Here is a 13,958-nt window from a genome sequence, read left to right as displayed (position 1 = left end):
GTAGTTGCAGATCAGACGTGCACAACTGTCAGGAGTAATTCTTCACCATTCCTCTTTACAGAACTGTTTCAGTTCAGCAATATTCTTGGGATGTCTGGTGTGAATCGCTTTCTTGAGGTCATGCCACAGCATCTCAATCCGGTTGAGGTCAGGACCAAGGACGGATCCAGAGTCTAGTCTCGGGAGGGGCACTGCCAGAAAATAAGGTGTTGCTTACAGAACTCAATTAGATGTCCGGTGTGTCCGCTGCAATGTTGCAGTACTGCTAAAAAATCAATGATCGCCACCATTACTAGTAAAAAATATTTAAATATAAATGCCATAAATCTATCCCATAGTTTGTAGACGATTGTCAGGGACTGCAGACATGGTACAAGGGATGGTCAGAGACTGCATACATGGTACAAGAGATGGTCAGAGACTGTAGACATGGTACAAGAGATGGTCAGAGACTGCAGACATGGTACAAGAGATGGTCAGAGACTGCAGACATGGTACAAGAGATGGTCAGAGACTGCAGACATGGTACACGAGATGGTCAGAGACTGCAGACATGGTACAAGGGATGATCAGAGACTGCAGACGTGGTACAAGGGATGGTCATGGTACAGGGGATGGTCAGAGACTGGAGACATGGTACAAGAGATGGTCAGAGACTGAAGACATGGTACAAGAGATCAATGCAGCCTCTTCAGTGCCCATCATTGCAGCCTCACTGTACATTTGAATGCAACCCCACTGTATATATGAACGCAGCTCCACTTTTGTATATTAATGTAGTCCCACTTTTGTATATACCGTATTTATCGGCGTATATCTCGCACTTTTTTCCCCTTAAAATAAGGGGAAAATCGTGGGTGCGCGATATACGCCGATAGCCGCTTCCCACGCTCAGTTTAAATTCCTGCGCCAACATAGACCGAGTGCAGTACACTCGGGTACATTCGGCTAGGCTCGGCTTCGCTCGTGCTCACGCATAAACGTCACTGAGCGCGAGCGAAGCCGAGCCTTGCCGAATGTACCCGAGTGTACTGCACTCGGTATATGTCGGCGGAGGCGTTCGCACTGAGCGCGGGAAGCGGGGACTCGACTTGAGGCGCGCGCTGGAGAAGCCGGGAGGACACCACCGAGGCCGCAGACGGACGCCGGACTGGACGCTGGGAAGACACCAAAACTGTAAGTAATAAAATCATATAACATTTTTTTTACAGGAATTTCGGGGGCAACTTTAGGGGTGCACGGTATACGCGGGAGCGCGCTATACCGCGACAAATACGGTAAATGCAGCCCCACGTTTGTATATAAATGCAGTCCCACTTTTGTATATAAATGCAGTCCCACTTTTGTATATGAATGCAGTCCCACTTTTGTATATGAATGCGGCCCCACTTTTGTATATGAATGGAGCCCCACTTTTGTATATGAATGGAGCCCCACTTTTGTATATGAATGGAGCCCCACTTTTGTATATAAATGCAGCCCCACTTTTGTATATAAATGCAGCCCCACTTTTGTATATAAATGCAGCCCCACTTTTTGTAAATGAATGCAGTCCCACTTTTGTCTATGAATGCAGTCCCACTTTTGTCTATGAATGCAGCCCCACTTGTGTCTATGAATGCAGTCCCACTTTTGTATATTAATGCATCCCCACTTTGTATATGAATGCAGCCCCACTTTGTATATGAATGCAGCCCCACTTTGTATATGAATGCAGCCCCACTTTGTATATTAATGCAGCCCCACTTTGTATATTTAATAAAAATGATCAAAATTAAGAGAGCATGAATGCACAGATAATAAAATCACAAACAGCGCTGATAGTGACAGTTCTAGTGTAGATGCACAAGGCACCACGTCTACACTTCAATGTTGCGTGAAGGAAATCAGTGAGGTAGAGGCAAAAAGTTCCAAATAAGAGTGTGGTCCACTTTAAGAAAGGACAGATAGTAAGCACCTTCCACCCGAACTCCTCTAGAGACACCACGTGGGACAAAATAAGCCCCCTCTGGGGTACACACTCACCAGAAAGTAAATAATACAGGGAGATGTATGTGTAACTCCAAACTGATAATGAACCTTCAAGCAGGGTAATCAAACACATCTGTGTAGGAGCTCCAAATTAAACCAGGAAAAAAGACAAAGAAAGTGCCATAGCATAATTCCGTTTTTTAATGGATCAAAAATAGTAGCCCACAAATGCAAAAACCCCTTCAACCATTGAACGTACAATAAAAGTATTTTAAAAGCGCATAATCACCAAATCATGGATGGTAGGTGAAGCGTCGCACTGGTCCTGGTTCAGTCTCAAAGAGACTATCAACTTCCGGTTCCAGCCGAGGCCCTGGTGGAGCGCAAACGTCACTTCCTGAGCGTCGTGAGAAGCCACGCCCTGACGCGTTTTGTCATTGGACTTCGACAGAGGGCGTGGCCTCACGACACAATCCACCAAGCTTAAATATGCAGGGTTCTCTCAGACGCTCCAATCGCCGTGGAGAGGTGGGCGGGCAAAAGGGACTTATCCCGCCCACTGACTCGTAGAGCAACGGCGTATGGGAGCGAATGAGAGGAAATCACATACATCGTCCGTCCCATGATGACACACAGAGCGGCCACACACAACGGCGACACGCAAAAGGTGACAGGGAACGTACGGACGAAAAACTGCAATTTGAACATAACAGTAAACTTATACAACCATTATGCACACCACAGTGTAACTAAAGGGCTATTACTATAAAAACACTTAATAGCATACAATGTGATAACTTCATCCGATAAATAATCAATAAAAATTCATTATATCATATCTATATACATATAATTAAAATTAAAACATGCATCAATAACATGAAAATATGCATTGATAAAAATAATTATAAAAGGTGTAAACAGCTAAATAGTAAACAGTGGTCCCATTAACAGAATATATGACATATTATGAACAGATAAATTAACCACAGCCCTACCAGCACCATCTTGTGGCAAAAAGATATATAGCATACAAATCATCTTTATATTACAAAGGAGGGGGAATGTAGCCATAATTACTTATATAACCTACATTGAAAATTCGGTCATCTTAAAAGATAAACACAGCTAAAAGACAAAAGACCAGAATAATCTCATAATAAAAAGGGCAGGTTAATAATAAAGAGAGGGTCACAGTTACCCACCTAATAAAAAAAAAGAGACCGTGAGTGGAACGTCCTGATCTCAAAAAAGACTATTTGGATCATAATATCAATAATCGCTAATAAAGCAATTGATGTCCAGCTCGATATTCAAGCCCCTAGGGGCAAGAGTATCGGCCGAGAAGATCCATTGGGTTTCTCTCTTTGATAAATCTCTGACCAAATTGTTTCCTCTCCATGTTGGTTTCAAATGGTCCACACCCCAAAACATTAGACCACTCGGGTCTTGGTTATGGAACAATTTAAAATGGAGCGAGACATTGTGGTCTTTATAACCCAATAATATATTGGCAATGTGCTCTCCAATGCGCACTTTAAGTTGGCGTTTGGTCCGCCCTATATAGAGCAGACCACAAGGGCACTGGAGAGCATACACCACATGCGTGGTATTACATGTGATAAATTCACCAATGGTAAATTCCTTGTTATTAGGACTTGAGGTAAATTTCTTTACTGCTTTCCACTTTGTATATTAATGCAGCCCCACTTTGTCTATTAATGCAGCCCCACTTTTGTCTATTAATGCAGCCCCACTTTTGTCTATTAATGCAGCCCCACTTTTGTCTATGAATGCAGTCCCACTTTTGTCTATGAATGCAGTCCCACTTTGTATATTAATGCAGCCCCACTTTTGTATATGAATGAAGCCCCACTGTGCATGGCACTCACCATGGCATTGCCTCGATCACACACAGCAGGTATCTCCTCTCCCGACGTGTGTCATGGAACAAACAGGAGCTGTAGGTCTGTGTTCGGCAGGGCAGTGTGCTCTAGCAAGGTCTCCCCCTAGACAGGCTTGTGTGATAGACAAAACACTGATTCAATCAGTGTTCCATCTCCATCTACTTTCACACAAGCAGGTCTAGCACAGGCAGCACAGGCGAACACAGACCCAGCTCTCACACAGCGAGAGATGCCCGGTGTCATACACGCAGGAGAGAGGGGGAGCGCTGCAGTCAGCTGCAGCTCAAAGCAGCCTCAGGACAGGCAGCCTACTGGGCTGGTGATGAGAGAGAGAGAGAGAGAGAGAGAGTGAGTCTCGGCAGCGAAAGCTCCAGGCACAGCAAAGCGGTTTTTAATTTTTTTTTTTTTTTTTTTAAAAGCCAATGTGACATGATTGTCTCGGGGGGGGGGGGGGGGCAATTGCCTTGTTGCCCTCCCCCTGGATCAGCCATTGGTCAGGACTCTGACTGGGCCACTCCAGAAGGCATATTTTCTTCTGTTTAAGCCATTCTGTTGTTGATTTACTTCTATGCTTTGGGTCGTTGTCCTGTTGCAACAACCATCTTCTGTTGAGCTTCAGCTGGTGGACAGATGACCTTAAGTTCTCCTGCAAAATGTCTTGATAAACTTGGGAATTCATTTTTCCTTTGGCAATCCGTCCAGTCCCTGACGCAGCAAAGTAGCCCCAAACCATGATGCCCCCACCACCATACTTGACAGTTGGAATGAGGTTTTGATGTTGGTGTGCTGTGCCTCTTTTTCTCCACACATAGTGTTGTGTGTTTCTTCCAAACAACTCAACTTTAATTTTATCTGTCCACAGAATGTTTTGCCAGTACTGCCGTGTAACATCCAGGTGCTCTTGTGCAAACTGTAAACGTGCAGCAATGTTTTTTTTTTACATCATTGAAAGTAAAAGAAAATCCCAAATTTATATTTATATTACACACACACTGTTGCAATAAAAAGTATGTGAACCCTTTTGGAATTAAATGGATTTCTGCACAAATTGGTCATAAAATGTGATCTGATCTTCATCTAAGTCACAACAATAGACAATCACAGTCTGCTTAAACTAATAATACACAAAGAATGAAATGTTACCATGTTTTTATTGAACACACCATGTAAACATTCACAATGCAGGTAAAAAAAGTATGTGAACCCTTGGATTTAATAACTGGTTGAACCTTCTTTGGCAGCAATAACTTCAACCAAGCGATTCCTGTAGTTGCAGATCAGACGTGCACAACTGTCAGGAGTAATTCTTCACTCTTCACTCATTCCTCTTTACAGAACTGTTTCAGTTCAGCAATATTCTTGGGATGTCTGGTGTGAATCGCTTTCTTGAGGTCATGCCACAGCATCTCAATCCGGTTAAGGTCAGGACCAAGGGCGGATCCAGAGTCTAGTCTCGGGAGGGGCACTGCCAGAAAATAAGGTGTTGCTTACAGAACTCAATTAGATGTCCGGTGTGTCCGCTGCAATGTTGCAGTACTGCTAAAAAATCAATGATCGCCACCATTACTAGTAAAAAATATTTAAATATAAATGCCATAAATCTATCCCATAGTTTGTAGACGATTGTCAGGGACTGCAGACATGGTACAAGGGATGGTCAGAGACTGCAGACATGGTACAAGAGATGGTCAGAGACTGCAGACGTGGTACAAGGGATGGTCATGGTACAAGGGATGGTCAGAGACTGGAGACATGGTACAAGAGATGGTCAGAGACTGCAGACATGGTACAAGAGAATGTCAGAGACTGCAGACATGGTACAAGAGAATGTCAGAGACTGCAGACATGGTACAAGAGAATGTCAGAGACTGCAGTCATGGTACAAGAGAATGTCAGAGACTGCAGACATGGTACAAGGGATGATCAGAGACTGCAGACGTGGTACAAGAGATCAATGCAGCCTCTTCAGTGCCCATCATTGCAGCCTCACTGTACATATGAATGCAACCCCACTGTATATATGAACACAGCTCCACTTTTGTATATTAATGTAGTCCCACTTTTGTATATACCGTATTTATCGGCGTATATCTCGCACTTTTTTCCCCTAAAAATAAGGGGAAAATCGTGGGTGCGCGATATACACCGATAGCTGCTTCCCGCGCTCAGTTTGAATTCCTGCGCTGACATATACCGAGTGCAGTACACTCGGGTACATTCGGCTAGGCTCGGCTTCGCTCGTGCTCACGCATAAACGTCACAGAGCGTGAGCGCGAGCAAAGCGGAGCCTTGCCGAATGTACCCGAGTGTACTGCACTCGGTATATGTCGGCGGAGGCGTTCGAACTGAGTGCGGGAAGCGGGGACTCGACTTGAGGCGCGCGCTGGAGAAGCCGGGAGGACACCACCGAGGCCGCAGACGGACGACGGACCAGACGATGGACGCTGGGAAGACACCAAAACTTTAAGTAATAAAATCATATAACATTTTTTTTACAGGAATTTCGGGGGCAACTTTAGGGGTGCACGGTATACACGGGAGCGCGCTATACCGCGATAAATACGGTAAATGCAGCCCCACGTTTGTATATAAATGCAGTCCCACTTTTGTATATAAATGCAGCCCCACTGTATATATAAATACAGCTCCACTTTTGTATATGAATGCAGTCCCACTTTTGTATAAGAATGCAGTCCCACTTTTGTATATAAATTCAGTCGCACTTTTGTATATAAATGCAGTCCCACTTTTGTATATAAATGCAGTCCCACTTTTGTATATAAATGCAGTCCCACTTTTGTATATAAATGCAGCGCCACTTTTGTATATAAATGCAGCCCCACTTTTTGTATATGAATGCAGTCCCACTTGTGTCTATGAATGCCGTCCCATTTTTGTCTATGAATGCCGTCCCATTTTTGTCTATGAATGCCGTCCCTCTTTTGTCTATTAATGCAGCCCTACTTTGTATATGAATGCAGCCCCACTTTGTATATGAATGCAGCCCCACTTTTGTATATGAATGCAGCCCCACTTTTGTATATGAATGCAGCCCCACTTTTGTCTATGAATGCAGCCCCACTTTTGTCTATGAATGCAGCCCCACTTTTGTCTATGAATGCAGCCCCACTTTTGTCTATGAATGCAGCCCCACTTTTGTCTATGAATGCAGCCCCACTTTTGTCTATGAATGCAGCCCCACTTTTGTCTATGAATGCAGCCCCACTTTTGTCTATGAATGCAGCCCCACTTTTGTCTAGGAATGCAGTCCCACTTTTGTCTAGGAATGCAGTCCCACTTTTGTCTATGAATGCAGTCCCACTTTTGTCTATGAATGCAGCCCCACTTTGTATATTAATGCAGCCCCACTTTGTATATTAATGCAGCCCCACTTGTATATTAATGCAGCCCCACTTGTATATTAATGCAGCCCCACTTTTGTATATTAATGCAGCCCCACTTTTGTCTATGAATGCAGCCCCACTTTTGTCTATGAATGCAGTCCCACTTTTGTCTATGAATGCAGTCCCACTTTTGTCTATGAATGCAGTCCCACTTTGTATATTAATGCAGCCCCACTTTGTATATTAATGCAGCCCCACTTTTGTATATGAATGCAGCCCCACTGTGCATGGCACTCACCATGGCATTGCCTCGATCACACACAGCAGGTATCTCCTCTCCCGATGTGTGTCATGGAACAAACAGGAGCTGTAGGTCTGTGTTCGGCAGGGCAGTGTGCTCTAGCAAGGTCCCCCCTAGACAGGCTTGTGTGATAGACAAAACACTGATTCAATCAGTGTTCCATCTCCATCTACTTTCACACAAGCAGGTCTAGCACAGGCAGCACAGTCTAACACAGACCCAGCTCTCACACAGCGAGAGATGCCCGGTGTCATACACGCGGGAGAGAGGGGGAGCGCTGCAGCTCAAAGCATCCTCAGGACAGGCAGCCTACTGGGCTGGTGATAAGAGAGAGAGAGAGGGAGAGTCTCGGCAGCGGCAGCTCCAGGCACCGCAAAGCAGTTTTTAAAAAAAATAATTGCCTTGTTGCCCTCCCCCTGGATCAGCCGTTGGTCAGGACTCTGACTGGGCCACTCCAGAAGGCGTATTTTCTTCTGTTTAAGCCATTCTGTTGTTGATTTACTTCTATGCTTTGGGTCGTTGTCCTGTTGCAACAACCATCTTCTGTTGAGCTTCAGCTGGTGGACGGATGACCTTAAGTTCTCCTGCAAAATGTCTTGATAAACTTGGGAATTCATTTTTCCTTTGGCAATCCGTCCAGTCCCTGACACAGCAAAGTAGCCCCAAACCATGATGCCCCCACCACCATACTTGACAGTTGGAATGAGGTTTTGATGTTGGTGTGCTCTGCCTCTTTTTCTCCACACATAGTGTTGTGTGTTTCTTCCAAACAACTCAACTTTAATTTTATCTGTCCACAGAATGTTTTGCCAGTACTGCCGTGTAACATCCAGGTGCTCTTGTGCAAACTGTAAACGTGCAGCAATGTTTTTTTTTTACATCATTGAAAGTAAAAGAAAATCCCAAATTTGTGGTTGTCGCTAGAACTGTAATAGAGGAGAAATCTTCCAATGGGGACACTAGTTCTGGTGACTTGGGGGGGGGGGGGGCCAAGAGATTCCATTAACTTGCAGAGCTTTCCTCTCACTTCCTGTTTGGCTATGGGGCAGGAAGTGAAGGAAAATCTCCCCAATGGGACAACAATGACAAAAAAAATTATTCTATCCCTCTTACGCTATCCACAATGAAATAAAAAATGCAAAAATAAAGTTTTGCCTTTAGGTCTACTTTAAGTATAGACTAAATGTATTTTACAATGTATCTGTCACTGACTATAATAGGGGTATTACAGTGCAAGTATTCCTCTTGGCAGGGACTGAAATTAATAATCTGATGTTCTCTTTAAATGCTGTTGATATGCCTACTGTGCAGAATTTGGTGGGACCAAACCAAGATTTGAACTTTAGCGTCACATGAATACAGGCTGAATCCTGAAGCCCAGTACCGAAACACGTTTCAGCACTCGGCTCTACTAATTAGCCAGCCAGAAGCAAAATGCTGTTCCATTCTCCCTTCTCCCTTGCAGCTGTGCTTCTCCCAGACAGCTATAGAAGAAACACTGTTAATGCCGGGGAGGGGGCAGGTGCTAAAAGAAAATTAGTCAATTATGGCTCCACCCCCTTCTCCTTGTGCTGGCTTTTAGCACCTTCCTATAAACAAACAGTGTTTTCTCTGTAGCTGCCTGTTACAAGCACCGCTTAGAAACAGGAGGTTTGGCTTACTTCTGTTCTTCTACTTGGGACTTTTTACAGTACTCAGGATACTTCAACTCCAGCTCTTCTTCCTCTTCTCCTATTCTCTGGTCCAGTAGACAGGTCTACAATTTAGCCCTGCCCACGGGACGTGATAATAGGAGAAGAGCAAGAATTGCAGTACCTTGAGTAATGTATTCAACTTTTGGTTGTAGGTCACTTCCATTTGTGTCTGTACACCTTGCCACTCCACAGGTCCACGGATCTTTGTCCACTCACCCCTCCCTTTCCCCCTCCCCATTTCTTTACTTCATAGCGCAGACAATTTCACACATTCTTTGCATTACTATTCCTTACCTTGAGTAATGTGAAGAGTCCCAGGAAGAATGGAGAGTTAAGCAGTGCTGAGGTGAGATGGAGGGTCACTTACAACTGCAACTCTGAACTCTGCCTCACTTAGTACTGAACCTTGTAGTAAGTGACACAGAGGTCAGAAGTCAGTAGTAATTGACTTGAGAGGTTAGTAGTAACAGTGAGTTCAGAGATAGTAGTACATAAAGCAGACTTCAGGGGTCAGTAGTAAATGATATAGAGTTTAAAAGTCCGTAATAAGAGATGCAGAGTTCATTGGTCATTAGTAAGTAATGAATAGTTCAGAGGTTCGTAGTACGTAACAGAGTTCAAGAGGAAGTAAACCCTCTAAAAAATAAAATAAAAACGCCCTGCAAGACAAAGGCATAATGAGCTAGTATGCATAGCATACTAGCTCATTATGAATTACTTACCCAAGATCAAAGCCCCCGCAGCGGTCCTGGGTGACCTCCTCCGTTGTCGCCATGATTCCCGGAGTGACTTCCGGGTATCGCTGCTCCAGCGCTGTGACTGGGCGGAGCAGCGATGACGTAACTCCCGCGCATTCCTCCACTAATGGCATGATCGCCGTTAGAAGCGGCACGCTCAGTGCCTCTGATGTCTACGGCACATGCGCCATAGACATCAGTGCCGTAATTTTCTGCAAATATCTCCTAAACCTTTTAGGTTTGGGAGATATTTGTTGCACCTACAGGTAAACCTTAATCTAGGCTTATCTGTAGATTAAAGTAGTTGTAATGGATTTGCAACCACTTTCAGGGGTCAGTAGTAATTGAGGCAGAGTTCAGAGGCCAGTTGTAACAGAGAGTTCATTGGCCAGTAGTAGGTGAGGCTGAGTTCATTGGCCAGTAGTAGGTGAGGCTGAGTTCATTGGCCAGTAGTAGGTGAGGCTGAGTTCATTGGCCAGTAGTAGGTGAGGCTGAGTTCATTGGCCAGTAGTAGGTGAGGCTGAGTTCATTGGTCAGTAGTAGGTGAGGCTGAGTTCATTGGTCAGTAGTAGGTGAGGCTGAGTTCATTGGTCAGTAGTAGGTGAGGCTGAGTTCATTGGTCAGTAGTAGGTGAGGCTGAGTTCATTGGTTAGTAGTAGGTGAGGCTGAGTTCATTGGTCAGTAGTAGGTGAGGCTGAGTTCATTGGTCAGTAGTAAGAGAGTTGCGAGTCAGTAATAAGTGACTTTCTTTCTTTATCGTACACCATGGGACACAGAGACTAAGTCGGAGCCGCGTTCCGGTGGCGAGTGCGCGCGCCCCCCTACACTGTCCGTGGGCACAAAATCACCTACAGTATATATGCAGTGGGCAGTCTGGAAGCGGTTAATGCTGAGAAATTTAATGTAATGTATAGCTCTCCTTTAAGCATAATGTTTACAAAAGTAAGGGCGATGTATTTCTTACTGTTTTGAGAAAGAACCTACTTTTGAAGATTGTAACTACTCACTTTTTCAAAGCCCAAAGCTTTACTCATTTAAATTCTTGAGTACGAATTCAAATGACACAAGGAGATGCCATATTCTCCGCTTTCTGTAAGGGAAGATTCTGGTCTAGGCCAGGAAGTGAGGTGAAGACCTTGATTTTATGTCCTACAGTATATCAGCAAGCCTTTTTGAGACAGATCATCGCCTCACTATCTGGGAGCTATAGGTCTGAACCACATCTTCTTTCTATGTGAATATTTATTTTGCACTGACCTGCCAATAGTGGCAGTAAGCCAGGCATCATGATTGCCAAGAGCTGTAACGTTTTTAAATAGCTTTGATTGTTAATGAATAAAAAATGTTAAGTTGTCTGCATTCAACTTTAACAATTTGTTTCAAACCCATTACGCACCACAGCAAGAATTTTTTTTATTTCTAGCTTTGTGTTTTACAGCAGAATTATGTCACTGTACTTTTTCCATTAAAGGGAAACTATAGTGTATTCTTGGGAATTACACTTTCTGAGTTATTGTTGTGACATTCAGAAAGGAATTTTTTATTAAGAATGTTATATTAAATCGAAAAAGTTGCAAATGCTCATTCTAATGATTATTTGTAGATCATAATTAGCTTTAGCTGCTTAATGACTATGGACCCAAGGTCTGTTGGCCTTAAAGTTGAATTCCAGGCAGATATAAAAGACACAAATAAGTGCAGCTTTATGTTCATGAATAAACTATTATTAGATGCAAACAAGGTAAGTACCTGAACTATACATGGCATCAGCCCCCAGCAGTCCCCCTGTATAGTAGAGCTCAGACTGTGGAAGGAAGAAGGAATTTGCCAGTCAGTTATGTTGCACTGCTTCTGTGCTTTTAAGGAACATACTAATAAGAAGAGACAGCAGATTGACAGAGAGATGAGCACATCAGTTCATTGCTTTTGCTTTCAATGTCCAGCCACGTCAAGACTAAGCAGGGTTGTGTTGTAGGCAGAGTTATATATACTGTATCTCTGAACTAGATGGACAGAAATACTTCTTGACCTTGTCAGAAATTTAAACATGTCTCTGCCTGTGTTATCCCAGTGACTAGTCCTCCCTTGGTCTACAAGTGAATTTTTCCATATGCATTTGATAGTAAGATAACAGGAGTGCTTTTTTAAAAAGGCAAAGGGCAGGTTTGACTCCGCTTTCTGGCATATTCAAAGGGTATTTTTTTTGCAATTTCAAGGCCTGTAAAGGAATAAAACATTGACCAATCTGTATTGCAGAGATGTACTTGTGTGGTTTTTATTTTCCTCCGACATACATGTCAAGTGTGTGTCAAAAGGGTTGTTTTTTGTGCCTTTTCATATTTATACACCTAAGATGTAAATGTTTACATATGTCTTTGGACAATTACATTTTAGGCCTCATTCACACAGGTGCTATGGCCCATACAGCGTCAATGATTGGTTGAAGCTGTATGCAGACAACCTATGTTTCTCTATGTGGATGCACTAGTTGTATGAACAGGCACTTGTCTTGTTTTGACAGGTTTTCAGGGGCATGTGAGCAGCCCAGTATGAATATAAACTAGATTATTTAGATTTTATTTAGGTTCATTGTACGTTTCATCTGATGTGTTGTGCATTTTAAAAACAAATTTTGCTGCAAATTACATTTTTGTTATCATTTTTTTGCTTTCAGTGTTGCTGCTAATCATAAGCAAAACTTGATGACTGTAGCCAACCTGGGAGTCGTTTTTGGGCCCACACTTTTGCGTCCCCAAGAGGAAACTGTAGCAGCCATCATGGATATCAAATTCCAGAATATTGTTGTTGAAATAATTATTGAAAACCATGAAAAGGTAACATTTTTGCTAAAAAACAAATATGTTGGTTATGTTATTGTTATGGAATTTTTATAAGCTTCTCCTATAAGCAAATCATTTTGTTGCTCTGAAAAGCACAAATGCAGCTCTCTTGTATAATGCCAGGAAAGCACGTTTGTATATCTCCAAGTTATTTTTCCGGTAGCTCGCGCTCAGAAGCGAACATGCATGCAAGTCCCGCCCACATATGTAAATGCCAATCAAATCCCAAATGTGAGGTATCGTCGCGTAAGTTAGAGCGTGTGCTACAATTCTAGCACTAGACCTCCTCTGTAACTGGAAAATTGTAACCTGTAAACATTTTTAAAGCGTCGCCTATTGAGATTTTTAAGTACCGAAGTTTGGCGCCATTCCATGAGTGTGCGCAATTTTAAAGTTTGACATGTTGGATATTTGTTATTTTTTAATTCATGAAACCGTTTTTTTTTTTCCCAGAAAAGGGCGTTTGAAAAATGATTGCGCAAATACTGTGCGAGAAAAAAAGTTGCTATGACCGCTATTTTATTTCCTAGGGCGTCTGCTAAAAAAAATATATAATGTTTGGGGGTTTTGATTAATTTTCTAGCAAAAAATTTGTGATTTTTACATGAAGGAAAGAAGTGCCAAAATAGGCCCGGTTGTAAAGTGGTTAAACATTAAAAACGTTAGTGGTGTAACATAACACCGGATATTATACATTGATACAGCATATATATGATACCAGGCTCCAACATGGAGCTACATATACTTTAAGAAAGAACATTTGTCTCGTAGTCCAGACGCATTTCGGGAATTTGGTAGGTATCCCTTCTTCAGGGGAAAAAAAATAATCTGAAAAAGAATAAGCGTGGGCCGCAAATCCCTCATCCTCCGATTGTACGGCGGCCTCCGTGGAGCATCTAGGAAAGACCGCGGCTTTGGCCTAGTTGTGGAAGTCGGCGACCATATTGCTACACCCGGCCTGCCGCCTGTGCTGCTTCCCGGCCCATCTGCTTATAGGTATCATCCTGCAAGGACCCACCGAGACCCCCTGAGGACCCCGCACACCCGCAGAAAAGGATACATCAGCCTCTGACCGCACAGCCGCCGCATTTAGGAAAGGCCGCAGCTTCGGCCTAGTGCTGGAAGTCGGCGGCCATCTTGCTTCACCCGGCCTGCTGCCTGTGC

General features: G+C 43.4%; 1 protein-coding gene across 4 annotated transcripts in view; it reads left to right on the top strand.

Annotated features, from left to right (window-relative positions):
* Positions 1-13,958, top strand: part of ARHGAP26 (Rho GTPase activating protein 26) — a 644,209-nt gene that overhangs the window by 389,448 nt on the left and 240,803 nt on the right. For all 4 annotated transcript variants that reach the window (XM_040344603.1, XM_040344602.1, XM_040344605.1 and 1 more), the window contains one exon: positions 12,629-12,788. In XM_040344603.1, coding sequence (XP_040200537.1) covers positions 12,629-12,788 — 160 coding nt within the window. The remainder of the gene's footprint in view (positions 1-12,628; positions 12,789-13,958) is intronic.

The sequence above is a fragment of the Rana temporaria genome, chromosome 3 (genome assembly GCF_905171775.1).
Source record: "Rana temporaria chromosome 3, aRanTem1.1, whole genome shotgun sequence".
Taxonomy (NCBI): domain Eukaryota; kingdom Metazoa; phylum Chordata; class Amphibia; order Anura; family Ranidae; genus Rana; species Rana temporaria.
Note: the sequence above shows the minus strand (reverse complement) of the source record. Positions and strands in the feature narration are given on the sequence as shown.